The sequence below is a fragment of the Podarcis bocagei genome (genome assembly GCF_964188305.1).
Source record: "Podarcis bocagei genome assembly, chromosome: 10".
Lineage (NCBI taxonomy): Eukaryota > Metazoa > Chordata > Lepidosauria > Squamata > Lacertidae > Podarcis > Podarcis bocagei.
In genome coordinates, this window is record NC_138135.1 from 35,136,236 (window position 1) to 35,163,986 (window position 27,751).

The 27,751-nt window shown below is 42.7% G+C and overlaps 1 protein-coding gene across 14 annotated transcripts in view; it reads right to left on the minus strand.

The window, feature by feature from the left end:
• The window catches only part of TCF20 (transcription factor 20), a 187,843-nt gene that overhangs the window by 38,485 nt on the left and 121,607 nt on the right, over positions 1-27,751 (minus strand). For all 14 annotated transcript variants that reach the window (XM_081209464.1, XM_081209470.1, XM_081209469.1 and 11 more), the window contains one exon: positions 17,212-22,986. In XM_081209464.1, coding sequence (XP_081065590.1) covers positions 17,212-22,950 — 5,739 coding nt within the window. In that variant the 5' untranslated portion in view covers positions 22,951-22,986. The remainder of the gene's footprint in view (positions 1-17,211; positions 22,987-27,751) is intronic.

Genomic DNA, 27,751 nt, shown 5'->3' on the forward strand with positions numbered 1-27,751 from the left:
GTACATGACTGTCTGAAGTCTCTCCATCAGTGCAATGATTTTTATTTTAAATCTTCTTTTGAAATTAAATGTGAGGAAACTGGATATTTATTTATTTTTTGGAAACTACTAGACTGGGGGCGAGGAACCTTCCAGAAATTGTTGGTCTCAAACTCCTATTAATCCCAACCAGCATGGCCAATAGTCTAGGGGCCAAAGGTTTTGATCCCTATACAACAACTGTAGCAAACACTGTAGCCTGCCAGCCCTATTCAAAGTTTTGCAAAGCAAGAAACATTGTGCCACAAACAGAATGTATGACAGCAACAGGTGAGCTACAGTTTCATGGCTCTAAAATGTTCTGCCCTAAGTGAGCCATAATCAAACAGCATTATGTGGTACAAAGAGAATCTCACAAGGCTGACTATGAACAGCAAGCACAACAGGTACCAACTTTCAATACATCCTGACAAGTAACTTGAGAAAAGTTCTTCCTCTTCAAACTACAGTGGTGCCTCGCAAGACGAAAATAATCCGTTCCGCGAGTCTCTTCGTCTAGCGGTTTTTTCGTCTTGCGAAGCAACCCTATTAGCGGCTTAGCGGCTTAGCGCTATTAGCGGTTTAGCGGCTATTAAAGGCTTAGCGGCTAAAAGGCTATTAGCGGCTTAGAAAAAGGGGGGAAAGCGAAAAAAATCGCAAGACTCGCAAGATGTTTTCTTTTTGCGAAGCAAGCCCATAGGGAAATTTGTCTTGCGAAGCGCATCGAAAAACGGAAAACCCTTTCGTCTAGCAGGTTTTTCGTCTTGCGAGGCATTCGTCTTGCGGGGCACCACTGTACCTACATCTGATCCAAAAACCTAAGTATGGAGTAAGGGATCACAATGGGTCAATAGCAGATACCTAGACACCATCATATTAGGGAGCAGCGATAGAAATAAAAAATTAGGCAGATATCCATTTATTCATTCAATATTTATCCCATCCTTCCTCCTGAAGGAACCCAGGACACTGTTGATCCAAACAAGTTAAATATATACTGTATGCGTGTGTTGTATTTTATTTATTATATTTATCCCTTGCTTTTTACACAGAGATAAGTATCATAAAGCAACACAGCATAAGAAACATTAATACTGTGTTTATAAAAGGGCAAATCTTAACCTTCCCCTAAAGATGAGCACTAAAAAGTAAAGCAACAACCCATAACTCACTAACCTCCCAAGTAAAAATCAAAGGTCTGAGTAAATAGATCTAGCTTGGCACCAACAAGCAAGCAATGATGGTGTCAGGCATGCTTCTCTGGGAAGAGTGTTCTACAAATGAGAAGCCACCACTGAGATGGCCTGTTCTCATGCTGCCACCTTCCACACATCCCTCAGAGAAGGCACACAGATCCAGGTCTGATTAGGTTCATGTAGGAATAGGTATGGAGGTCCTGAGATACAAAATGCCTTACAGATCAAACCCAGCATTTTAAACTGAGCCCATAAGTCTAAAAGAATTGACAGGCTAAAAATGTAATTCTCCCTTCTACACGATACCTGTCCTTTTGCTATAGTAAGCAGTAAATTATGTTGTTTCCTAATTCTGCTGGATCTCTCAGCAGCGTTTGATACCATCAACCATAACATCCTTCTGGACCGTCTTGAGGGGCTGGGAGCACTGTCATACAGTGGTTCTGCTCCTTCCTCCTGGGCCGTGTTCAGAAAGTGGTGGTGGGGGATGAGTGTTCAGAGCCCTGGGCTCTCACTTGTGGGGTGCCTCAGGGTTCTGTCCTCTCCCCCATGCTTTTCAACATCTACATGAAGCCGCTGGGAGAGATCATCAGGAGGTTTGGGATGGGTGTTCATCAGTATGCGGATGATACCCAGCTCTACCTCTCTTTTAAATCAGAACCAGTGAAGGCAGTGAAGGTCCTGTGTGAGTGTCTGGAGGCGGTTGGAGGATGGATGGCGGCTAACAGATTGAGGTTGAATCCTGACAAGACAAAAGTACTGTTTTGGGGGGACAGGAGGCGGGCAGGTGTGGAGGATTCCCTGGTCCTGAATGGAGTAACTGTGCCCCTGAAGGACCAGGTGCGCAGCCTGGGAGTCATTTTGGACTCACAGCTGTCCATGGAGGCACAGGTCAAATCTGTGTCCAGGGCAGCTGTTTACCAGCTCCATCTGGTACGCAGGCTGAGACCCTATCTGCCTGTGGACTGCCTCGCCAGAGTGGTGCATGCTCTGGTTATCTCCCGCTTGGATTACTGCAATGCGCTCTACGTGGCGCTACCTTTGAAGGTGACCCGGAAACTACAACTAATCCAGAACGCGGCAGCTAGACTGGTGACTGGGAACGGCCGCAGAGACCACATAACACCGGTCTTGAAAGACCTACATTGGCTCCCAGTACATTTCCGAGCACAATTCAAAGTGTTGGTGCTGACCTTTAAAGCCCTAAACGGCCTTGGTCCAGTATATCTGAAGGAGCGTCTCCACCCCCATCATTCTACCCGGACACTGAGGTCCAGCACCGCGGGCCTTCTGGCGGCTCCCTCACTGTGAGAAGCCAAGTTACAGGGAACAAGGCAGAGGGCCTTCTCGGTAGTGGCGCCCTCCCTGTGGAACACCCTCCCACCAGATGTCAAAGAGAACAACTACCAGGCTTTTAGAAGACATCTGAAGGCAGCCCAGTTTAGGGAAGCTTTTAATGTTTGATGTATTTTAATATTATTTTGGAAGCCGCTCAGAGTGGCTGGGGAAGCCCAGCCAGATGGGCGGGGTATAAATAAATAAATATTATTATTATTATTATTATTATTATTATTATTATTATTATTATTATTATTATTATTATTATTATAAAAATACAGCATATGTAGCAGAATTTTTAAAAATATGCAAACAGGATGTACATAAACTATAAAGACCACAGAACCACTTTACACTAAATAAAAATATTGCCTTAGTATGCTCAGCACAGGTTACTAAGGGGTACTTCTAAATACTAATGTGGATAAAGAAAGAAAAACACTATGGCATCACAATTAGCTGTCATTCTAATGTGATACATCTAGAGATGTGAAACAGATTAAAGGGCACACAAGTTGACAGGAAGAGGTCAGCAGAAGAAGTGGTAGACGAACTACACACTGAGCAGACTGTTGCTTGCCCAGGCAACAGACTATCTGAACCATTTTTCACTGTGTACCTAGCTTCATGACCCCACAATACAGCAAGAATCAGAAACACTGAAGTGCAATGTAACAGCTTATCTAAGCTCAGCTTCACGGGTAAGGAAGGGTTTGATGATCCCAAACGAGTGTAATGTGTTGTTACATTGTTTATGTCTCTAACACTATGCTGAACTACACGTCTACTAAAAATGACTTGGAGAAGGATTCCTCTAATAACAATTTTTCAACATTACACAATACCACTGAGAAAGTACAGAGACATACAGATGCATTTCCACGAAGGACCTTTGTAATATTTGAGTTGTGATGCTCAACACAATAAGGGGCACAAAAATTAATGATGAGCCAAGCCCTCACTGGTCATACTGCACACAATAACTTGCTGCTCAGTATGCGATCTGACACTACTGGAAATAATAGCACCTGAGTTTATATGAGTGCCCTATCTGTGGTGTTTATTCACATATTAAAATCATCACCTGATGGAGTAGTATAGTCAACAAGTGTGAACAGGCTCTCAAAGATTTTTATTTAGAGGTAATAGGCCATTTTTCTAAGTTTGCTAAGGAGCCTCAACATTTTCAAATCTCTTCTTGCATAGGCTCAATCCTTCATCCATCCTATGCTTCAACCAAATGTTTCCTAGGAAACTTTTAAAAATCTACTCAGCTTGTAGGGTATCTTTCAAAGTAATGGTTTCTGAGTGGAAGTGCCTATTATTCCCAGAAACAATATTTCAATAACTGAGCTAGATGTGAACTTTCACCTGCAGGCCCCAGGCAATTAACAATTGAGATTTATTACAAAAAAACCAATACAATTGAAGTATCTTAATCAAAGCAGAGGAGCAAAATAGATACCCTCGGGAACCAACAGTAGAGTTCTTGGAGGGTGTGTTTGAGTCCTTTTTAAAATGTGAGGAAGGAGGCTGGTAATCTGGATGTGTTTCTTATTGATTCACATTTTGGGACTCATTACAGCAAACGTCAGATTGCCTTTCCCATTACCACCTGGTGAAAACATGGCTATTACAGGAAGCTTTTGATAGTGGGTACTGTAATTTCTAACTCCTTGCTATGCTTTTGATTACTGGTACTGCTGTTATTACTGTCTGCTGGTTTAGGTTTGGGTTTATTGCTAATTTTTATTGTTGTTTTACTGTGCTTCTGGATTGCTTTTAATTACTTGAATTGTTACCTGTCTTTGATTTGATTTGATTTTAGGAAAGAAAAGTGGGATGGAAGTTTTACAAATAAATATAGTTGACTTGGAGCTTACATGTGTTTAACATGTTCAGTTTCAACCTTATGCTGTTGAAGACCGGCCAGTTGAAACTGCACAAATTAAATGCACAGAAGACAGAGTGCTTACTGGGCTCTGGGAGGCTCTCGCAAGATCAGACCACCTCAAAAGAGCCTGCTAGAGCCCACAAGTCAGGCAGATAACAACATCACTTGTTGTGCACCGGTAAATGCTGCACTATGTTTTTACGGGCCACTTTCTGGTTTTTAAGGGTTGTTTTGACTATATGTGACTTCAACTTTACACAATATCCCTGGAACAAAACCCAAATGTAAGATGCGAGTCAACTGTAATACAATACCTATAACCTATAATATTACACCTACCCCCTATCTATCCATGTTTAATTTTACAAACTGTCCTACATCTAAAGTGACAGCAGATGGCAGCAACCTTCTTGAAATGCAAAACACTGAATTAAGCCAAGGATTTTCCCTTCTTTGGTTTAGGAATCTCCTTACAGCATACAGTATTACAGCCACGGATTCTACAGAGAAAAGAAACTTCACACTGTGATCAGACTTAGCCTTTCTGCTCTAAAAGTGCTTTGGCAAGAACTCCATAAAGGGGGGCAAAATTAAGATAATAGATAATTGGTTAACAGGCCTCTTCCTTATAATACATTCCAGTAGCAAAATATGCAAGTCAGCTAGAGTGCTTCATATGCTATACATTTAACAGGAATGCATTACAGAACACAATACATAACTGTAATTTGAAGCACATACATACATACATACATACATACATACATACATCTATTGACTTGTCCACTAAAATTAACTCCTGCTGATAAAATGCTATTTTCCCCAAGCTGAAACACTGTTGCATTAAATGTCATCTGGAAAGGGCCATGAAAGCAGAATTTATTTCAAAAAAGAGGGGGTGCTGAGTTCATTCACAAGATACAGATAGCATGAAGAGGTTCTATATGGCAGAATTATAGACTGATATGCACATAACATTCCTGAAGTGATAAGGAAACAGAGTTGTCCAGGCAACTATTTCTGCATCAGAAATTTAGAGTGTAACATTTGGGATTTGGAATATTAAAAGTTAATCAAGGATTGTGAGCAGGACAAAGAACAACAGGTCTCAGATATCCCAGACCTACAGTCTATTGCTCTTACTCCTTCCATCAACAGAGAAATTACTTGAAGGAAGTATTCCATCTTTCACTCGCTGTCCCCCAAATACAGAATATTAGTCGATACCTTTGCTGCCCCATCTTTAATGTTATTGTTACTGTAACTATTTATATGCCACCTTCCAGCCAAAAAACCCCCACCCCCTGGCAACAACACTTTGAAGCACCAGAAAAGGGGAGTTTACAAAATTTAGAACAAAATCTTAATGTTTCAAAAATGTTAAAAACAAAATGCATTCCTGTTCCTGCCAAAAAGGCAAAGAGCAGTCCCCAGAAAGATATGAGAGAGATCTATAGTAAATATTTAATCAACAGGTCCTCCTTCAAGGGTCTCAGGCAAGGGGATGGGGCAAGGCAGGAAGAAACATTTAACTCTTGATGGTTCCAGCACATTCTCCCTGAAGGCAGTTTTGGAAGGCACTACTGAAAATACATTAAATTAAACTTTTATTTCTGCAGGGGGAGGTCTGAATGCTAAAGCTTTGAGAGCTAGAAATTCTTCTTCATAGCATGAGTTTGCATAGTATGTTATTCATGTGATAATTACAGTTATCACTGGTTGACCTGAATGTGTGAAATTGCTGTCATCAATTATCACATGACTTACCATCCAAGATCCTTGCCTCATATGCTTAAAATCTATTTTAATTTCTCTGAAAATCAGAGTACATGTTGCCAAATTAATCCCTTAAGGAAACAGGAAGTTTACAGTATATGTAAAAGCAGTACTACACTCACCCATTTCCAAAAAGCTGATTGTCTGTTAGTGAAATAACTCAGTATTAAGCCAAGCAGAAAAAGCCAAAGAAAAGTCAACTGGCTACTTAGAGATCATGCATTTTCTGTGTTCTGAGATTGATAACTGATAACTCCATCAAGATTCAGTAACAATAAACCTTGGATTTGGCAAACAAAAGCACAATGCAGGAAATTAAAGAAACTCAGGGCCTGTTATTGTTGGTACTTGACTGCTGGTATTCTACCCCAAGTAAAATCATCCCTCATTGCAAGGAAAAGGTACCAAATACATTAGAAGATGTCTGAATGTAAGATCTTTCTAACTCTGCAAGAGAGACCTCCATTTTCTAGAAAAGGAGAAAACAGAGGCATAGATGAACACACACATGCCTTCATAAGATTAGTAATAAAACCACACCCACACCTTTTGCGGTCCACTGACCCAAAATATAAACCATAGGCTGTAACTTTTCTATATTTATTTTTAGCTGGTGTGGTAAGAAAGTATGTTGATATACAAAAACTATCTAAACACTCACTAGTACAATGTGTTACAAGCAGTAAATATCGCTCCTAATGGTTATTAGCTTCTCCCTTCATCTAATGATCTAATCATTTACTTGAAATACTCTCCTAGATTTCCCTTCTCTTCTTACTTTTGCTTTCTGTTCCTCTGCACTCGCCACAGTTATTACACCTCCCTTATCTGTGCTGGCAGGGAGTTATGGTATCCTGGCTGCCACTGACCTTGCTACTCTGATAGAATAGAGGAATTAGCCTGCCTTGTCTCAGGTAACTAACTGATTGCTCAAGGTGCCATTTTAGGCATCATCATGCCTAATTCCTATACAATTCCCTGCTTATGTAGCTAAAATGGCAACAGCCAGGCACAAAAAAACCTTAAAAACCCACCAACCTAATAAGGACTATGCATACTTAATAGCCACAGAATGCTGGTTGGCAGTTGAGGGGTGTGTGAAATGAAAAATTGGGGTGGTGTGGAGAACAGAGTGGATGGAAATGACAAAGATATATAGAGATATAGACACACAACACTTACTCTCTTGCTTTGAAAGCTCTCTCTCTCTCTCTCTCTCTCTCACACACACACACACACACACACAATTTTGTTTGCAAGGCCCCACATGTACACTATATGCTACTTCCAATTCCACTCCCCTAGTGCTGCTGCTTATGTAGCCAAAAGCACACCACCCACACAGAGGGTTGCAGTAATCTAATTAATATTTGCATAAGTACGGAAACATATTTAGGAAAAAAGTGTAAAAGAACAAAACCCCAAGAGGCCCAATGAGGGTTGCGCTAGCTCAGTGTTCACAGAATGCATGCTGTGTGTGTGAAATAATGGGGGGCGGGGCGGGGGATGGAATCAAATGGCTGGAAAAGGACAGGGGGGCACCATCTTATTGGCCTGGGTCACATGGCATTCTAAGCAAAACTATGGTTTAGGGCAAATGTGCGTGCATGGCCTGGCTCAGTGTGTCATTGGAATTTGGGCTTATGGTTTACCTCCCTGCAGCTTAAAGCTGTAACCAAGGTTTTCCTATATTCTGTGGCTTATGATTTGTCCAGGAGGGCTAAACTATGAATTCTCTGGATGACAGGGAAGCAAAACAGCAAAATGGCCAGGGAGGAGTAAAGCAGCCACAATCCTCTCTTCGGAGCCTACATATTTGCATTAAACCATGGTTTGGGTTAGGGACGCGGGTGGCGCTGTGGGTAAAAGCCTCAGCGCCTAGGACTTGCTGATCGAAAGGTCGGTGGTTCGAATCCCCGCGGCGGGGTGCGCTCCCGTCGCTCGGTCCCAGCGCCTGCCAACCTAGCAGTTCGAAAGCACCCCCGGGTGCAAGTAGATAAATAGGGACCGCTTACTAGTGGGAAGGTAAATGGCGTTTCCGTGTGCTGCGCTGGCTCACCAGATGCAGCTTGTCACGCTGGCCATGTGGCCCGGAAGTGTCTCCGGACAGCGCTGGCCCCCGGCCTCTTAAGTGAGATGGGCGCACAACCCTAGAGTCGGACACGACAGGGCCGTACCAGCAGGGGTACCTTTACCTTTATGGTTTGGCTTATTCTTTGAACAGGTAATTTCCTGGTCTCACTGAGGACCTATTTTTATATGTCATGTCCATGATAGCTGAGAATGAGCACCAGTGAGGTTACCCCACACCCACAAACAAAATAAATGACTGAGCATGCTCAGCAAACACAAAATTTTGACTGAAAAATTTGACTGAGGGAAATTGAAACATGGCTGGGATCCTGAGTATACACACTGCAACTTTTTTTTGACAAGGCCTCACTTATTAGAGTATGAATTCCTACACCCATAATTATCTTGTTAAATTTAATTCTTCCACCTAAGACTGATGATTTTTTGAATGACACCTGCAGATCCCAATCAGCTGAAAGGTCTCATTCAACTTTCCCCAGCTCACTGCCTACAAATCTCATCTGTCCCAGCCAGCATGGCCAATGGTCAGGGCTGATGGGAATTGTAGTAGTCCAACAACATCTGGAAGGCACCAAATTGGGGAATGCTGATCTAATGAATAGCCTTGATTTATATTTCACTAACCCAACTTTATCCAGCTGGTTCGAACATTTCTGCATTGTCCTTTCCATTAAGATAAGACACAGGAAATAAATATATGGAACTCTTTATTTTTACAAACACAAATGTAATTACCAGTCAGTACCTTCCACTGGGAGGCCTGCCCACTTCGTCTCCTTAAGTTAAATGCAGGGAATACAGAGATGGAATTCTTAATGTGTGCAAATCTGATTCAGTAGCTGTGTCTTCCATTGGGAGGCCAGCCTAGACATTCCCACAGAGAAGTGCCCAAAGGTAACAGAAATTTACTCCCATCACTTACACCACTGTAATGTAATACCCTTTAATTAGCACATGTTAATGATGTCATTCTATCTGAAAATTCCCTGACCCTGTGAGACTAAATTTGCTTTTCACTGGATTCTGTGTAAGGGAGACTGCATGTTCTAATAAATAATGCCATGTTCTCCTGCTGTAATCATTAATATTTACAATGTATGAGGAAATTATGGGACATTAAGAAATAAATTGTATTTTTTCAACCATGTATATCAGAGTACAGTCTAAATTGTGAATATCTAAGAGCCATGACAGCATATTAGCTAACATTTTTCTTTGTTCTATTTTCTTATATGACTAATTTTATATTAACTTGTCTCTTAAATAAGAATTTTCCTTTAATAATATGTTTGAGTTTTTCTTTAGGACGTTGGAAGCTCTACCCTATACAGTATTACATAAATCTCAACCCATTTATGCTCCTAGGCTACTTCTTTATAAAGCTGTCCAGTGTTAAACAGGAAACAAGTGCCTTGAATTCATATCATTCCCAAGTATTTAAGTTTGTTAGGTATGCCTTATCTCCTTGCACCTAAATCCGTAACAAAAGTAGTGACTGCTGCCCTGAGTTTAGGTGCCAATGTGGAAAGCTAGTTACCTACACCTATTCTTGTGTGTTCCCTCATTAGTGAGCCAGAACTTAACACATATTACAGGCTCAACTAGACTAGTCCCTAGGTCAGAGCTTTCCAAACTATGTGTCGCGACACATTAGTGTGTCTGCTGCAGTGTGTAGGTGTGTCGCGTAAATGCTCCCCATGTGCCTCCTGGGGCTGGAAAGGGGTTAGTTTAACCTCTGGTTTGCTAGTAAAACTGAATTACTATGTTGCAAAATGATGAATGTCTAAAAACTGTGTCTCTAACATGAAATGTCTGAAAAGTTCTGCTCTAGTTAATGACAGCCGACTAGACTAAAGCAACGCAAACTGGGATGACACTATTTAAAAAGGACAAAAAAGCCCAGATACATTCCTCTCCTTGGAAGTAAATTCAACATACATAGGATTGGTCTGCACAACTGCAATTTTAAGCAAATTTACAGCATAATCCTATATATATTTTCTGAGAAGCAACTTTGAGACTCCCAGGTAAGTGTGTATAGCATGCTGTATTAAGAAGCAAATCCCACTAAACCCAATGGGACCCATTTCCAAATATGCATACTTAGGTTCCAGCTGTAATAAATATTCCACTTAGCCTCATATCTTTCTCATGAAGACTGGGTAACCTTTTCAGGCACTCCCTTGCAGAAAAATGGTGAGGGTCACATACTGGCACAAAAGCCAAATGTATGGGTGAGTCTCCCCTTCTCTCCCTCTCCCCTTCAATCAACTATTCATTCATTCATTCATTCATTCATTCTCTCTCTCTCTCACACACACACACATCAATCCATCACCCCTTCACTCATTCAGTGACCTGTTTCTGCCACACATGGCAGGGACAAATAGAGGAGAAATGGCTTGGAGGAGATCAAACTGAGGAACAATATGATTCTTACACACAAAATAGTAAATGTTCTATGGATCTTGTTTTATTGCTTTATTGATTCAATCCAGAGTAGCCTCCAGCCCTGGGGAGGAAGGCCAGGCTTGGTCCTGGAGATCTCCCACCCTCAGCTAGGCCTCACCACTGCCCTCCTTGTGTGCTGGCTAACAGAAGCTCCCATTCAACCAGAGCATATGTCAGGCATGCTTGCTGGGAAAGGAGATGGAATGGGCTTTTTGAAATGTCATACCTAATACACTCTACCACTGTGAGATGTGGCTGGAAGCAGGAACTGGTGCTGGATTAGAGAGCTGGATAGACCATTCAGAGGCTGGCAGGGCACAAGGCAAGGGAATCATTCTGTTGTGCCAACTGGAGGGCAATCAGAAATACTTTTCAGCAATACTTTTGGAAGCAAGACTAGTGACAGGTTTCAGTGACAATATTGGCACAGCCACAGCTTTTGCAGAAGAATTGGCACCAAATCTAGTAGCAGGGGTAAAAATGGTGGCACAGGTTACCCACATGTGGTCTAGTGACCATTCCTTGTACCTGCCCGTTCCAGTACAAATGAAAACAAAGGAGGAAAAAACATGAATCCTTCCTACATCATTTCCCCTGACATTCGGTGGGTGTGGGGGTGTAACCAATCAAACACAGTAAGTGAATAGAAAAGGGGTCATCTTTGTATCTGTCAGATATATGTCTGAGCTGCATATTTGGCATTCTACATACCTCAGATCAAAATCTGACATTTGCACAATAGCAACATTCCCCAACATGTATTTTAAGAACACAAGCACAGTAAGTTGGTGGGGAAATCCTGTATGTGTATATCTGGAAGGATGGATGTTGTCCTGTTGACTTCTGGCTTTGGTTCAGCCCACAGTTGGCAAGTAGCCACAGAAGGTAATCCACAAGGGAATATAGCCCTCAGGCTGAAAAAATTACCCAATAAATTTAAGCCACACTACCCACATACAGAATTCATGGCTTCATGAAATATTTGACTGCTCAGTTGACTGGTATCTCAACACTAACATCCATGTTGTACTATGCCTCAAGTCCTTTAAACCCATTTTTCCTATGTTCCATATCATGCAGTGATAAAACCGGATTTCAGGAACCTTTTCTTCTTATGGAGGGGTGGTATATAAGGAAGATGATGTTTTATTTAGCAATAGATCTTGGAATAGTCTGGCTTTAAATTTGCCTGTACCCCAGATGTCATGACTAGTTCTCCTTTGATAGGATATTTTCACACAAAAATACCTTAAATAATTTATATATAGTACAAATGGGATCACACACTGCAGTTGGCACACTCCTGGATGTCATTAAGTGTTAAATTCCTCCACACAACAAGTTTAAGGCTACAATCCTACAAGCTGGCAATAGGCCAGCTAAAGGGCTATAGGAAGCAACGTAAGTGCTGATCGGCCGGCAGAGTGGGCAGCCTGCCAACACAACAGCACTTATGCCACTAAAGCACTTCGGTACACCCACAGAAAGCTCTGCAGGCATGTATGTCCCACTGGTGGCATTCCACCAGACGTGGGAGGTGGGGCAATATGGGACATTCAGAGGGATCAGCAGGGGAAAGAACTATGGAACATTATTGGGATCTGTAGGTTCCTATGTATCTTGTTCTACTTGAATGCCCCCAAACAGCCACGCAATCTACACCAGCCCTTGCATCAACAATGGGGGGAAGGGGGGGAATGGGAAGGAGCTGCCCAGTCTAGCTACATGTTGAAAAACTCAGGGATGCACCAATAGAAGCTGACAGTAACTTAAATTTAGTTAATAATAATAATAATAATAATTTATTATTTATACCCCGCCCATCTGGCTGGGCTTTCCCAGCCAGATGGGTGGCTTCCAAAAGAATATTAAAATACTATAATACATAGTTGGCGTTGTTCACCAATATAGGCCTGAAAACTAAAGAAGCATTTGTTTGGGGGCATTTGCCGAATTCATCTGGGATTATGTGTATTTACAACTGAATATTATCCTTCTCCAAATTTTGGACATTTGCCGTAATATATCTATGCAGTCTGTGCATTAAAAGGACTGGGGATTCAATGACAGCACCTAGAGAAATTTACTTTATTTGGTATGAATAACAGCAAAATCAGCCTCAAGGAGAGTTACACCGATCTTTTAAAAATGGTAACATTTGACTCCAGGAGTAACTACAGCATGTGTACTGTTCATATTACCACTTCAAACAGGAGTAACCTACTACTGATCCTCTTTGCTCAGCCCCCACACACCGAGAAGAACAGTGTCTATCCCAGATGCCCTTGCACTAAATAAAAATGATGCTAATTTTGCAAAGGACATGAACTATTTAGGGTAAGATAGAAAAAGTAGTTACATTCTCTTCCCAAAGTCTTGTATTCAAGTAAATTATATTCAGAGTAGAGCCACTGAAATTAATTGACCTAACTTGGTCATGTTCGTTAATTTCAATGGAATTACGTATACTTTGAGTAAAACTTTGTTAACTGCCACCCAACTAGTTTACATAATAGCCTTTATCCCAGGGAAAACAGCCAACTATAGCTGGACTTTATGGCATTAATTAAAAGCTAAGTAAACTACTGTACTAGGCAAGTGTGAACCCTACAATAGTAGGAGTATGTCAAACAGGAGTTCCAGAACTAAACTGCCAATGTGAACATAACCTTTGTGACTGTGGAGGCACTTAATCTTGCAACTATTCATATAACTGAATCAGAACGATCCTGTAAGCATTCCCGCAATACCTATAAACAAAAAGAACCACAATTCCTCAAATAAAAACACTCCAAAAATCTTCACAAAGCCAAGAGGCTGTGCCACCCCTCCTCCACAGTGGCATGTGAATTGGCCCCAAGTGTTGATTCCAGGTAGAGAAGCAAAAGTGAGTCCCAAAGCAAGAAAGCTGTATGAGGTGCACAGTGGGGAACAAACTTTAATAATTGTCTTTTTTAATGCTGATTTTAATGTATGTGTTTGATTTGTTTTGGAATTAAAGGGTTGTAAGTCGCTTTGAGTTCCCATAGAAAAAAGTAACTAGTACATTTAATAAATAAGGAGGAGGAACCACCTAAAGGTAAGGCAGAAGAGGGAGAATTGAGGCATGAAAGGGCAACAATGAGAAATTTAACCCCTGGAGGAATGTCACAGGGCTTAAGATGAGCAGAATTTTATGTGGGAGGTGGAAGGAGAACAAGGGAGAATGATCTAAAACCATGGTTTCCAACCTTCCCGCCCACAGTCCACTTGAAAACGGCTGAGCATCTTGGTGGACTTAATGATTTTTCTGCCTGTTGTTTAGCAACTGTAATGCACTGTGCCTTACAATTTTATGGAATTCAAGCTGTAATACAATAAAAAACAATATATAAGAAACAAAATAAGCAATAGAAATACAATTAAAATCAATATGAATATTTAATGCTATAGATGTGCCATCTATTGTCTTCAGCCACAATTTACAGCATGGATCACCTGAATGAAGAATGTGTGGTCTGTGGACTGCAGTTTGGGAACCCCTGATCTAGACACATGCTAGAGAAAGGAAGGGGAACAGAGTAGGCAGTGACCTGACAAGCTGTGGCCTGAGGAAGCAGTGGGTGGTCAGGACGTGGAGTTGGAAATGGAGGGTTAGAGACAGGAGGGTCTAGGTACTTTACACAGAAAGGAAGGGAGCAGCCAAGAGGGCATAGGGTTGCTATGTCCCACCAAAGACATTCTACCAGTTGTGGTTTCCGCTGTTGCTGCAGCACTGTGAGCCTGGCAATTAGTGGGATAGGGGCACAAAGACTAAGAAGCAGCAGAGGTGGCATGACTGAATTTCACACACCATGATTCATTTTAAATTGCTAGCGAAGTTATGGTTCAGGCGCCTGTTGATTCTGCTAAGCACAAAATATTTGGTAGTGCAGTTCAGCTGAAACCTAGGCTGGGTTACCTATCAGTATGTAAGTTGGATTCAATGGGATAAAGAATATGATTTTATCTGTTGATCCCATTCAAATTAATGAGAGATTACTGTCCCGAGAGAAAAGAATGCCCTGGAAGATCTCATTCCTTTCCAGTGGATGATTTATTTCAAGAGTAAAGCGTATCCAGCACTTCGCTAGCATCACTGAGCCATGATCACTTCTCTGCCAAAGGCAGGGAGTTCAGGTTGAATGCTTTAGGCTCAATAGAATGAGGCCATTAAAGAAGCACCAGTTAGAAAGAAGGATGTAAAACTGCATACATTTCAAGGCTCCAGACCTCCATCCACCTTACACTTAGTGTTACATTCACAGTTTTATTCTGGATTGTTTTATTGGATGTTTTCATGTGTTTAAAATATAAAGCAGTATAGAAAATAAAAGTATAACAACAACAATAATAAAATAACAACAATAATAATTTCATTGAAAAAATCACAAGCAGACATTCCGTGGTGATGACTGTAACCTAGATTAAGGTGCCATTTGTCAATTAGCTTATATATGTGAGTTTCTACATGGGTGGCGCTGTGGTCTAAACCACAGAGCCTAGGGCTTGCCTATCGGAAGGTCAGCAGTTTGAATCCCCGCAACGGGGTGAGCTCTCGTTGCTTAGTCCCTGCTCCTGCCCACCTAGCAGTTCAAAAGCACATCAAGTGCAAGTAGATAAATAGGTACCTCCCCAGCAGGAAGATAAACGGCGTTTCCATGCGCTGCTCTGGTTCACCAGAAGCAGCTTTGTCATGCTGGCCACATGACCCGGAAGCTGTCTGCAGACAAACGCTGGCTCCCTCGGCCTATAGAGCGAGATGAGCGTGCAACCCCAGAGTCGTCCGCGACTGAACCTAACGGTCAGGGGTACCTTTACCTTTTATGTGAGTTTCTAACACTGCTCTTAGGCAGATAACTATCTAGAAAAGCTCAGAAACAGATCCAACAACCTGCCCCGTAATCTCCCACTCACCTTCCATGGTAATTGCATCTAAGAGAGTACCAAGGGTTCCTGCACGCTTCTCTCCACTATCCCAGGCTGTTAGCCTGGAGAGCCCTCACTTGCACTAGTCCCATATCATATCATAGTCCCATTCCCTCCTACACTCGTTAGCATATGGCTGAGCTCAGAACTAGAATGCAGTTACAACCTGAGCAATAATGTGTAGAAGAAGGCAAGCTAGTAAAACAGTCTGTAGGCTACTGAATGTCTGACTTACATGTGAGACTATTTAGTCTGTGTTTAAAAATAAAGTAGCAGAACTTTCTGGTGATCAAAACAAAGCTGATGTTGAATTCAAAGCAAGAACCAAATTATAAATGAATAGCACCCTAACAGTCTTAGAAACATTTGATTTCCTTTATGAGCCATCATATTCACTATCCTCAATTGCTTAAATTATTTATGTTTCTTTTTTTGTATAATCTGAAAATAATGAAGCGATGATACAAATAAAAGCCTATTATTGGAACAGGGGAGAGAATTTTTTAAATATAGCACTAATATGTGTATGGGGCATCGAAAATTAATTTCAGCTTGTTTAAGCCATAAGCTTAACCTCAGGTGGCAACACAAAATAGAAACTAGTTCAACTAAGCCTTTCTATTGCCTCAGGATGTCTTTCGGCATGTGTACCTCTCATTCCATTTTCTGTATCAGATACAAGTCTTTCCCTACAAATATATAACTGACGAGTTTCACTGTGATGGAAAGAAGAAAATACTAGGGTCCAAGAAGCATAAAGTTGTTAAAAGACAGAAATGGTAATAGAATTGTGTTTTTGCAGTTAATCATATTTTGGCAGCTAGCTATCCCTATCGGTTAAAAACCATAGTTAGTACCTTGGCTCCCAATCCCCCCCCCCCCGGCCACACAGTGTCACTAATATTCCTAATAGGGACCAGAAGTCAATGCACAAGGCAATTCTGTAAATGCCAGTCTAAAATTATACTACAAGTAATGTTGAGAGCAAATTCCAGCTTACATATATAAAGGTAAAGAGACCCCTGACCATTAAGTCCAGTCACGGACGACTCTGGGGTTGCGGCGTTCATCTCGCTTTACTGGCCGAGGGAGCTGGCGTTTGTCCGCAGCTTCCTGGTCATGTGGCCAGCATGACTAAGCTGCTTCTGGCGAACCAGAGCAACGCACGGAAACGCCGTTTACCTTCTCACCAGAGTGGTACCTATTTATCTACTTACACTCTGATGTGCTTTCGAACTGCTAGGATGGCAGGAGCAGGGACCGAGTAACGGGAGCTCACCCCGCTGCGGGGATTCGAACCGCCGACCTTCTGATCGGCAAGCCCTAGGCTCTCTGGTTTAGACCACAGCGCCACCCGTGAGGCCATACCTAATCCACACAATTACAATGGCACCACCATTGCCACGGCATAAGTGAAGGAGATAAAACCAGGAACCCAGGAAACACCAAGCTGCCTGAAAAAGAAACATTACAGCATTATTCATTTATGGTACTCACCATCTCTTTAGCTATTTCCACAGCTTCTTGCAGCCCATAAAGCCTGCCACAGACCAGGTAAATCCCATTGGCCCAGAGAATACAGCCCTCGTGGACCCAAAATTCATTGCTGTCAAGAGGTAGTTCAGGAATTTGTAACTCCAACTCAGGACCACCTTCCGAAGTGGACATGGGGGGTTTAGAGTCCAAAGGAGCTTTTTCACCAACATTGCTACCCTCAGTGGTTGCCTTTTTACAAGCAGCGCCTCTCGAAAGGGAACGAGAGGCCCCAGCACAGTCCTCTGAGCGATGCCGTCTCTTAAAGCGAGGGTGGGCAGTGAGGCTTCTCTGCTCCTTTTGTTGCTGCTGCTGCTCTTCCTCCTCCTCCGTATCTGTCTTGGAACCATTAGACGCACTTTTATGTCGTACTTTGACCTTATTCTGCATTTCTGTGGCCCTCTTGGGAGGGGGATTCTTGGGCAATGTGGCCGCATAATCCTGGGGATAGAAAGGTCCAAAGAGATCACCCATGTTGCGATAGCTGGCCCACTTGCCGCACAGGCAACAAACTAGGTGGCCCATGACAGAGGACTCTGTTACTACAGGGCCCTGTAGCATGAAAGAGGAAATAGGCAGTACTTTGCTCTCAACATTGCTGGGAGGTGGTGTTGATGACCTCTGCCCTTTTCGGCCCCTCACCAGCTTATTCTGCTCCTCTTCCTCTGCATTAATTATTGTGCATACAGCACCTATCTCACACTTGTTCACTACATGAATATAAGGGAAAAAAGACTTGTTCTTGTTATCAGTTTTATCAAGAGACTGTGTGGCATATTTCAGTTTGATCTCTGGTTCCTGGGGCTCCACAATTGGAGCAGCTCGTCTTGGCTTCCGCTTCCGTGGCTGTGCTGTAGGTTTCCTCCTCTCCCTTCGCTGTCTCTTGGGTTTAGGTTCTCCACCTCCTGCCTCCTCTGATGGCTGCAGCGCTTCTGGTACTGGTGGAAGTGGCGGAAGCAGCAACTGTTGTTGAGGCGGAGGCGGCGGAGGCAGCTGCTGCTGCTGCTGCTGCTGCTGCTGCTGCTGCTGCTGTTGTTGCTGCTGCTTCTTCTGTTTGTTAACACTACCAATAGGCCGCCCCTTCTTCTTACCAGAAGGAAAATAACCCTTTGGAGGAAAAGGATCTGGCTTGGGTGTCACAATGACTGCATCTCCACCCTTCTCTTCAGACTTTAGATTTGGTTCAGGAGTCAAGACTTTGGATGGAGAGACTGTTTTTAATTCGGAAAAGCTTATAGATCCTGCCCCAGTTAGTGAGCCATCTGTTCTTCCCTGACAAACAGATTTTTGTGAAGGTGCTGGGATCACAGTAGGCACTGGGGCCTCCTTGACAACACTTGCAAGTTCAGGTGTCTCTTTTTTTACTACCTCATCTCTATCCGCATGCCATTCTTCAGAAGATATTGTCAGAGAAATTTCACTAGTCAATTCTTGGCTCTCTTGATCCAGCACAATTTCTTCTTTTATATTTTCTGCTTCCATTCCATGATTGGACACATTCCCACCCTCTGGTGGGCCACTCTTTAGTGACAGAATGTCATCAAGGGTGACTGCATCTGGGCCAGCTTCAGCACAATTTGAAGAAGCACTCCTCCGAACATTAGGGGATGTGATTTTTTGAACAATAGCTTCCAATTTTAACCCACGGCCCTTCCGTGGAGGCAGAATTTTTGTTTTAGCTGGGCTTGTGAGGGAAACAGCAGAGCAATTTCTATTGTCAGGACTTGGAAGATTCCTAGGAGATTCTCCTTTTGAGAGTGACTTACTAACATCTTGGCTTTGGGAAGAATGGGCATAGGAGTTGAGTGTTTTATCAGCTCCATCCTTTGATGAAGTGAGCAGGCGTCCTTTGTCTTCAGTGCCACTATTCTTCATTTCCTGCAACTGCCTCTTGCTGGGAATAGGAGAGATAAAAGAGCGGACTCTCCTTCTCATTATTAAAGGATTTTGAGAAGACTGCTCTTCTTGGCCAGGAATCCTTACCATGGCATTGCCAGATTTAAGTACATCTCCAGCATCTTCACGCTTGTGTGTATCACTATCTTGAGATGCAAATCTCTTCTGACTAGTTGCTCCTAGAGAGCCACTGTTTTTCCCAGTAGTCACCTGTCGGGAAAGATCCCAACCAGATTCTTGTTGCTGAATCTTTTGATTCAAATGTTTAATTTCAGCACACTTATTTTGAAGAGACCCATCACTCCCTAACAAGCAACGGCTTGTGTCTTGGCTGACAGCATCATGGTAAGAACCAGAATGGAGATACATCATTCCATCCTTGTCATTTTTCAAAGGACTCCTTACTCTGTCCAAGAACTGCTGTTGCCTTGGGCTCTTTCTTGCTGTCTCCTGTCTATGTTGAGCAGCTGCAATCACTCCCTGGGCAGAGCTGCTACTCCAATCTTTGTATTCTTCCTGTTGTTGTTGGTACAGCTGCCTTTTGTAGTGGTACTGGGAATTCAGCCCCTGGTTAGGATCACCAAAAGCATGAGATCGAGCATTAGTGTGATAAACTGAAGCCAACGATGAGCTTTCGGAATTTGGAGGGAAAGGAGAGTGTAAGGAACCCCGGTTCACCCTGTCAGAAAGCACCATATGTGGATTCATGTGGTGAAGATCTGTGCCTGGACCTCTGCTTCTACCTGGTGACATCTTCAATTTGTCTGCCAGATCATGAAACTGAGAGGGAGATTTACCTCTCATTCCCTCTCGGCTGCTTCCCATTCTGCCGGGTCCTCGCCTGAGCTGTGATCGGCTATCTTGTTGCAAAAGGTACTCTGCTGCAGAATCAAGAGCTGCAGCTCCTGGGCTAGCATTCCCTCGGTAAGACTCATGCTTAAAACTTGCAAGATGACAATGGTCTCCAGACTTTTTATTGTTGATGTTGGCAGAGGTCTTAGACTGTTCAAAATCTTCTTCCTTGATTTGCCCACTGTGAGACTTTAGCTTTGGTTCCATGGTCACTAGACCACCAGGAAGGATGACTGACTGACCAGGAGTTAGACGGTCACTCCTTCCACTCCTGCCATCAGGACCCATGTGTCCCACAGAGTGAGGCCCAGGTTCTCTAGCAATCTGCCTCAAGGGTGATATATCACAAATAACTGATCTCCTCTCAGAGAGTCCTCCACCTTCATGAGCAGAGGATTGGGACTCTATCTCAAACTTTCGAGGCATGGGGTAGTCTGCTAGATTTATCTGTTTCATCTCAGAAGTTGTGCCACTAGACTTTCTATCCCAGTGGCTCCAGTGTGGATTTTCCAAGAGAGAGCCTATGCTTTTGTTTAAAAGACCTCTATTACTTAATTCATTGGCTTGATTGATCAGGACATTGGGTCTCATGGTACCCTCGAGAGTTCCAGTCATCCCATGATGATCTTGTGCATTTCTAGAATATCTTCTGTCAGGGTGATGGTGATAGCCTTGCAAAACTTCCTGCAACAGACTAGGAAATTTCTCATTCCTGCCCTTTCGCTCACTATGCCCTGGAAAATCCCCTTTATCCTGACCTGAAGGATACTGAGGGAAGTTGCCAGCATTTCTCTGCATACTAACTCCAATATTGTCTTTGTAGCTATACCTCAAACTACCAGGGGATTTTGAAGGCTCGGTTCTGCCCGGAAAACTGGAGCCAACAACAGCATGACCAAGCTGTCCGTTCCCATCTCCGTTGTGGTTAGTGCTGCTGTCCCCACTTTTGCTCCCCTTACTCCCTCCTTGTGGCTCTTGCTGTGGTCCCAGAAGCCCAGTGTCTTTCATCACACTGGCAGAAGATGGTGCTTGAGCACCTGTGGAAACATCATCTTGTTGCTGCTTATCCTGCCCACCTGACTTTTCCACTCTGCCCGTCATAGCTTCTCGGGAAACTATCACACCAACTGCCTTTTCATTGACCTTCGGGGGTGTCTCCACAGCAACTAAGGCCTCCTTTTCATCAGGAGGAGAGGCCACTTCTTCCTCATCTGCAGGGCTGGTGCTGAGCTTTGGAGGCTCATTTTGAGATGCTTGTGTTGGTGATGGGTGGGATCTCTCTAAATTACCCCCCTTGTAGGTGGTATCAGAACTGGTACTCTGACCGCTCAGTTGTCTCACCCTCTCACCTTGGTCCTCTGAACTACTGGAGCAGCCACCATCAATTGATTCTGCCAGAGGAGACTTGAGCTGTTCCTCTGCTTGGGAAGAGCCTTCTGAGTTTGTGCAGCTATCAGCCTTTTTAGATAGTGAAGATCTTTTGGAGTTTTTCTTCTGAGGTGCCAAAGCATCTGAAAGTAGCATGTGCTGGACCGTATTGGGAAGATTTGCCACTTGACTACTTAAAGCACTTAGGCTGCTTAGTCCTGGATCCGTAAGCCTCTTTTCCTGCAGTCCTTCAAGCCCAAATCCCTTGAATCCTCCACCCTGAGCATTGGGACTTGGCATCATGGATGGTGTTGGACTAAGCTGAGGCATCATTTGTAAAATGCGGTTTCTAGAGGCTACAGGCATGTTGCTTTGTCCACACTGAAGGTTCTCACCACCTGCCATGAGAGGAGATGGTGTGGAGCTGCAGCTTGGGGACTGAACCACTGAGGCAGCTGGTGAGGGGTTAGATATAGGACTAAAATTCTGGTGGAACTGCATGGGTGATCTCACAGGAACCTCAGCCTGGTTGTACTGACCTACTTGACTCTGAAGAGACAGTTTGGTGGCAGTATTTGAGTACTGCATTATATGCTGTGAAGGAGGCTGCTGCTGCTGCTGCTGCTGCTGCTGCTGTTGTTGTTGTTGTTGCTGCTGCTGCTGTGACTGCTGTGCCTGTCCCTGTGCCTGCTGACTGCCTTGGGGTAACTTTGACTGTTCAAAGTTCTTCATTGGCTGTGCCTGAAAGGTGTAGTTTGACTGAGTTCCATAAGTTTGCGAACTCGACCCAACAGCATGTCCTTCATACTGTGAACCGGCATTCACACTGTAACTGCCATCATAGTTCTGCCCAGATTGGCTAAAACGCTGAGGAGAAGGAAAAGAAGAAGAGGAAGAAGCAGGAGGCTGATAGTGTTGGCTATACTGACCCACTCGCAACTGATAGCCAGAAGCAGAGGAAGGCAGAGTTGAAGGACGCTGCATTGGCTGCATATGAGATGTGCTGGAGGCAGACTGGCTGGAGGCTTGTGGCAAAGGCTGATGAGACTGGTAGAGCTGCTGTCTCATCTGCTGAACCTGTTGCTGCTGCTGGCTCGAACTTTGCTGCTGGTACTGAGCACTTCCAGGGGAGAAAGGACCAGTATAATCCTGTTGATAATGGGTCACACCACTAAGGGATGAGTGTTGCGTTTGAAACTGGCTCACATGACCTTCACTCCCATACTGACTCCCAAAGCTGCTCCCTTGGGGTGGTCCATAGCTCTGTACTGGCCCAGAAGGCCTGCGCTGAGGAAGCTGCTGCCCTCCAGCTGCCACAGGATCCTTACTTGAGGCCATATAGTAGAATTCTCCTGCTTCCTTTCTGAAACTTTGATAGCTCTGATGTCCAGAGCTCTCACCAGCCATTGAGGCAGAACTGCCTGCTGCTCCACGGCGCCCACTGCTGCTGCCACCTCCTCCAAAGCTCTGGAACATCTGAGCCTGCTGGCGGGTGCTAAATTCTTCTAGACGGGATGCACCATGCACTTCCTGTGGGTAGTTCGGCTGGTTTCCGTGGTAACTGCTTTGCTCTCGAAAGGACTGCATGCTGTTCAGCTGCAGACTGACAGCTCAGCAACCCGCCTAGAAGAGAAAAAGAGAAAAATAAATTAGCAAAATAATTCCTATTTCCCAGTAAAGTAAGTAGTTTTTAATGTATATTTAAAATCACTTGTAGTAATTTCAAACTCAAAATGTCCTCTTGGTTTCTTGTCCTATTATCAGCAGTTTGGCCTGCTATCTAGGAAACTAGAGCAGAATGTCAGCTTGATTGTATGTTACAAGAGTACTTAAGAAGATTTTACTAGCTAACTTTTCAACATCTTGTTTGGAGAAATTGTTATGAGAGATGATAGAAATACCCTTTCCCAAACCAGCAATGCTGTACTGTTCACAACAGCATCTCAAATCAAGAGGCTTGGATTGATGAAACCGCAGATATTTAAAATACATAGATTTCGTTTCCAACAGGCATATACAGATGAGCGCAAACACTTACAGCAGGAAAAACAAAAGACACAAAGAACACACATGTAAATGTCAATTAAGATAATGAAGAGATCAGACAGTACTAAAATTACAAGTGAGGGGACTGTTTTTAGAAGGCTATATTCAGAGAGGGCATAATTTTGCTAAAATTGAGTGGGGGGGAGGAATTGGGGGTTCTGGATTTCATGAAGGGCTTCCTCTTCTATATTTTCCTCTCATAATTTGAGTAATGAGCACAGGTAAACACATCACTCTTTGTCACAACAATGCGCCTATCAAAGTAAAAGGAGACGATATGAATTCGTCTGTAATTAGGTGAATTTGCCAATTTAAATTACCAAACGCCATAACTGTAAGACAGGTGACTCCACCATGGTGTTTGTATGCAATGCATTTCAATTTGTTTCCTTGTTATTTGGTAAGTGTTTAATTCAGGTTCCAGATTATATTTGTGTACAAAGGCTATAAATGTGGTTTCATTTGTATAGTCATGGCACAGAAACAGTATTTGTTGCAAGCTGTCAGTAGATGAGGCAGATAAGTTGCAACTGTGTAGTGTTCCTTTAAGGGGAATGGTTTGGGGGTGACACAGGGAGAGGCCTAAAATTCCTCCCCCCAAATTCCTATTAAGTATTATGAAAAATGAAATCAACTGGGCTTTCCTGCTTTTTTATTCCCTTTATTTGCAGTTTAAGAAAGCAGGAGTTAAGTGTGTTATAAGAACAATTCATTAGTTAGTAAAAGTAATCAGTATGTAAGTATCAGTATTAAAGAAGTCAATCCTCCAAGAACCATCATTTCTTAGTTGTTGCAATAAGGTATGGAACATTAAAAGAGTACGTTGCTGGCTGCTAATGAAACTAATTAATTCCAACTAGCAGTCAACATGCACAATTAAAGCAGACCAATTACTTTATCTGCTTAACAATTACATTCTTTGTGAGGTATCACAAGAATAACAGCACAGCATGCAGGTGTGAAAACATATCCATAGGCTAGAGAAGTTGAAGAGGTTGCTATGAAGTTGCACTGACAGGGGAAATGCAGGCAAAACAAACAGGCTGGGTGAGGAGGATCAGAACACTCCAACTCTTTTGTGCCCAAAAAGTGGGTTGCCAGAGGATGGAAGGCCACTCCCCTGCACTCAACATAGAAATACATAGGATGACAAAGAGCCACTGCTGAACACTCTTTGGGCCAGCTTCAAATCCACCTAACAGACCATCTGGTAAAATGTCATTAAGACAAATATCATGAGAGACTTTGTCAAAAGCCTTGCAGGAATCAAGTCATACTTACTAGGTAGTAAGAATTGTGGAGCTGAATGTGACTTACTTTTTAGTAACTATGCTTTGTATTGCAACTCATCTCATGATATGGGCAAGCCATTCACATAAAATGGCAAGTTTATCTTTTGCCTGTTGAAGGATTCCAACATTGTTATTCCTACTTCAAGGGATGAGGGCGGATATATAATTTATTGTTTTAAAAAGATGTGTTCATCATTAGATGCATATTTCATGCATACTTCTATAGTATAATCAAATTACTTCCTAAGTGCTGATCAAATTAATTTGGGTTGGTGCAACAATCTTTTTCTCTCCCCTAGACCCAACAGAATGTGTATGTCGCTCTTCAATGGTTTATTAATTTACTACTTTCAATCCTGTGTTTCTGTTAAAGGTGTTTGCAGCAGCATACATAGTATCTCCCCTTCCATTTTATCCTCACACAACTCCCCTGTAATGTTGCAAAAGATGAAGGGTTACTGGCTCACAGTATTCCAATGAGCTTGATGGCCAAGTTTGAATTTGAACCCAGGTCTACTGGTCCCAGTCCAACACTCTGACCACTACACTGTAAATGCTCAAAGATGTTCCATATCCTTAAAGAATGAAAAGAATTGTGAGGAAAGCCATACCCTTCCTTATTCAGAATTTGTGACAATATCCACGCAATGCAGGAAAAGACAGCAAAGCAGATCTTGTTTACGTGAGTAGCTTTCCAGGAAGGAAGTGCAGTAAATGGATTAGATCAATGGTTCATCAAATGTCACTTACTGAGGCCTACAGTTACATGACCGCCTTGGGAAGCTGCATGTACAGTGGTGCCTCGCAAGACGAAAATAATCCATTCCGCGAGTCTCTTCGTCTAGCGGTTTTTTCGTCTTGCGAAGCAACCCTATTAGCGGCTTAGCGCTATTAGCGGTTTAGCGGCTATTAGCGGCTAAAAGGCTATTAGCGGCTTAGAAAGGGGGGGAGTGAAAAAAAATCGGAACACTCGCAAGACGTTTACGTCTTGCGAAGCAAGCCCATAGGGAAATTCGTCTTGCAAAGCAGCTAAAAAACGGAAAACCCTTTCGTCTAGCGGGTTTTCTGTCTTGCGAGGCATTCGTCTTGCGGGGCACCACTGTAGTAATGTCCCTATAGATGAAAAGGCAATATAACAGTGGTCCAAGTGCATTACCATAAGTCCAGTTTCAATTCTTGCACATGACTACGCACACATTCAGAAGATAATTTGCAGTATGGTAAGCAGGAGAATGGTTGTCTGAATGGTATATTGAGCCTCTTTATACCCATGGTGACAGAGATAATGTCAATCAGCCCTCTTAGTGTAAAAGCCAACCGAGACACTTTTGATGAAGCTAAAGAATCAGAAATAAGAAGGCAAAACACCAAGGCCCAGTTCAGATTATCTAAAGTGTTCTTTAGAATATGATAATCATGAACAAGATCCAGCAAGACTTAGTATTGTGTTCTCACCCTCTCCTCTTGTGGTCCTCTGCATGCAAAAGAAGAGTAAATGCTTCTGCTTCCACCATATGCAAGAGCTTCCAGCTGCATATGAACTCAGAGCTGAGTTGCATATTACCTCTACTAAGAGCTGCATATTACCTCTACTTAGTTAACAAGGATATGAAACCTCTGTTTGATCCTGGTTTTCTTGAACTAATTAGTTAGAATAAATCAGAGTTGCTAGAGATCAGACATATCAAGAAATTGTGGTTTAGTTAAAACCGAAAGGTAAAGCTTTCACTTTTCACCACAGCTGTCATTTCACCACTTGCTGTTTTGTACAGCTGTCCACTGATATGAAAAGATCTCAGGGAGATTCATTTAAAAAAAAAAATCTTTTGGTGTATGTATATGGCACCTTTCTGCCAAAATACTCAAGATGGTTTACCATTTTGAAATACTAAAACAAATAAACATGATAAAAAGTAGTAACAATCCGCTTAGCCTTAGGCCAACTGGGAGCTGATGGCATAAGCTCCCTGGCCTGAGCTTTCTTGCTTCTACTTGTTCTTATCAGGAAGTGTTTACACTGTTCATGTTGCTGTGAGTAAATAGCCCAAACATCTTAAGAACATAAAACACTTTCCACTATTGGCCATGTCCAGACAACCATACCTTGGCTTAATACACTAAACCATAAACAAGACTTTTGCTCCCCCACACAGCCCTTTGCAATACATGCATCAAGCCAGGAAGTCTCCCACTAGCCATTATTTCATTTTTCATGCAAACTGGGCAGCTATTGTTATCAGTTTTAGAACAAGCCAGGATATCAAACCAACTACAAACTGCAGTTTTACATCCTGGCCTGTTCCAAAGCCAGTAACTACAGTGATTCTGTCCATGTGGACAAAATGGTTAATCATGGTTTATCAAAGGCTTCCTCATTCGATTGCTAATGCTACAAAAGGGCTTTATGTGTAGAAAAAAGGCTTGTTTATGTATCCGCTTACTAAGCTGAAATATGATTGTCTGAAACAGGCCACTATTTGCATTACACCTATCCCCAACATGATGCCTCCTGGCACATACAGCTAGCTTTTGTAAATTTGTAAAAAGCATACTTTTTGAAACATTTAGAATGAGTTCAAGAAGGGTGTGATGTGTCAAGAAAACATGTGACACATTTAGCACTAACAGTATTTTAGCTGCTGTACATGACACAGACAAGCCACTTAACAGGATAATGCAGTAATAGAAATACAAAAAAAGGCCTACAACAAAATGTTGCAGTATAGAGGGTTTCTGTTTAGGTTTCCAGCAGCATCCCATGTCCACTAAATACAACATCCTCATTGAGTTGTTTTGGGTTTTTCTCCATTGACTTTTTGTTCTTCCATACTTGGTATGCACACTTGTGCCCAATTCGAGCTCTATTACAATCTTAATTTTGCCATTGATGGCTACAGACAATTCTCTCTTCTATCCCTCTGGCATGTTAAAAATAGATTCTCGGTGTGAAAGTATGATATTTTCCTGGGATAGTTTTGGTTCATGCTCTTTGGTGGTGCTGTGAGGTTGGGAGTGGGTTGTATTTGGACTGATTAAGTTGATATAATTGA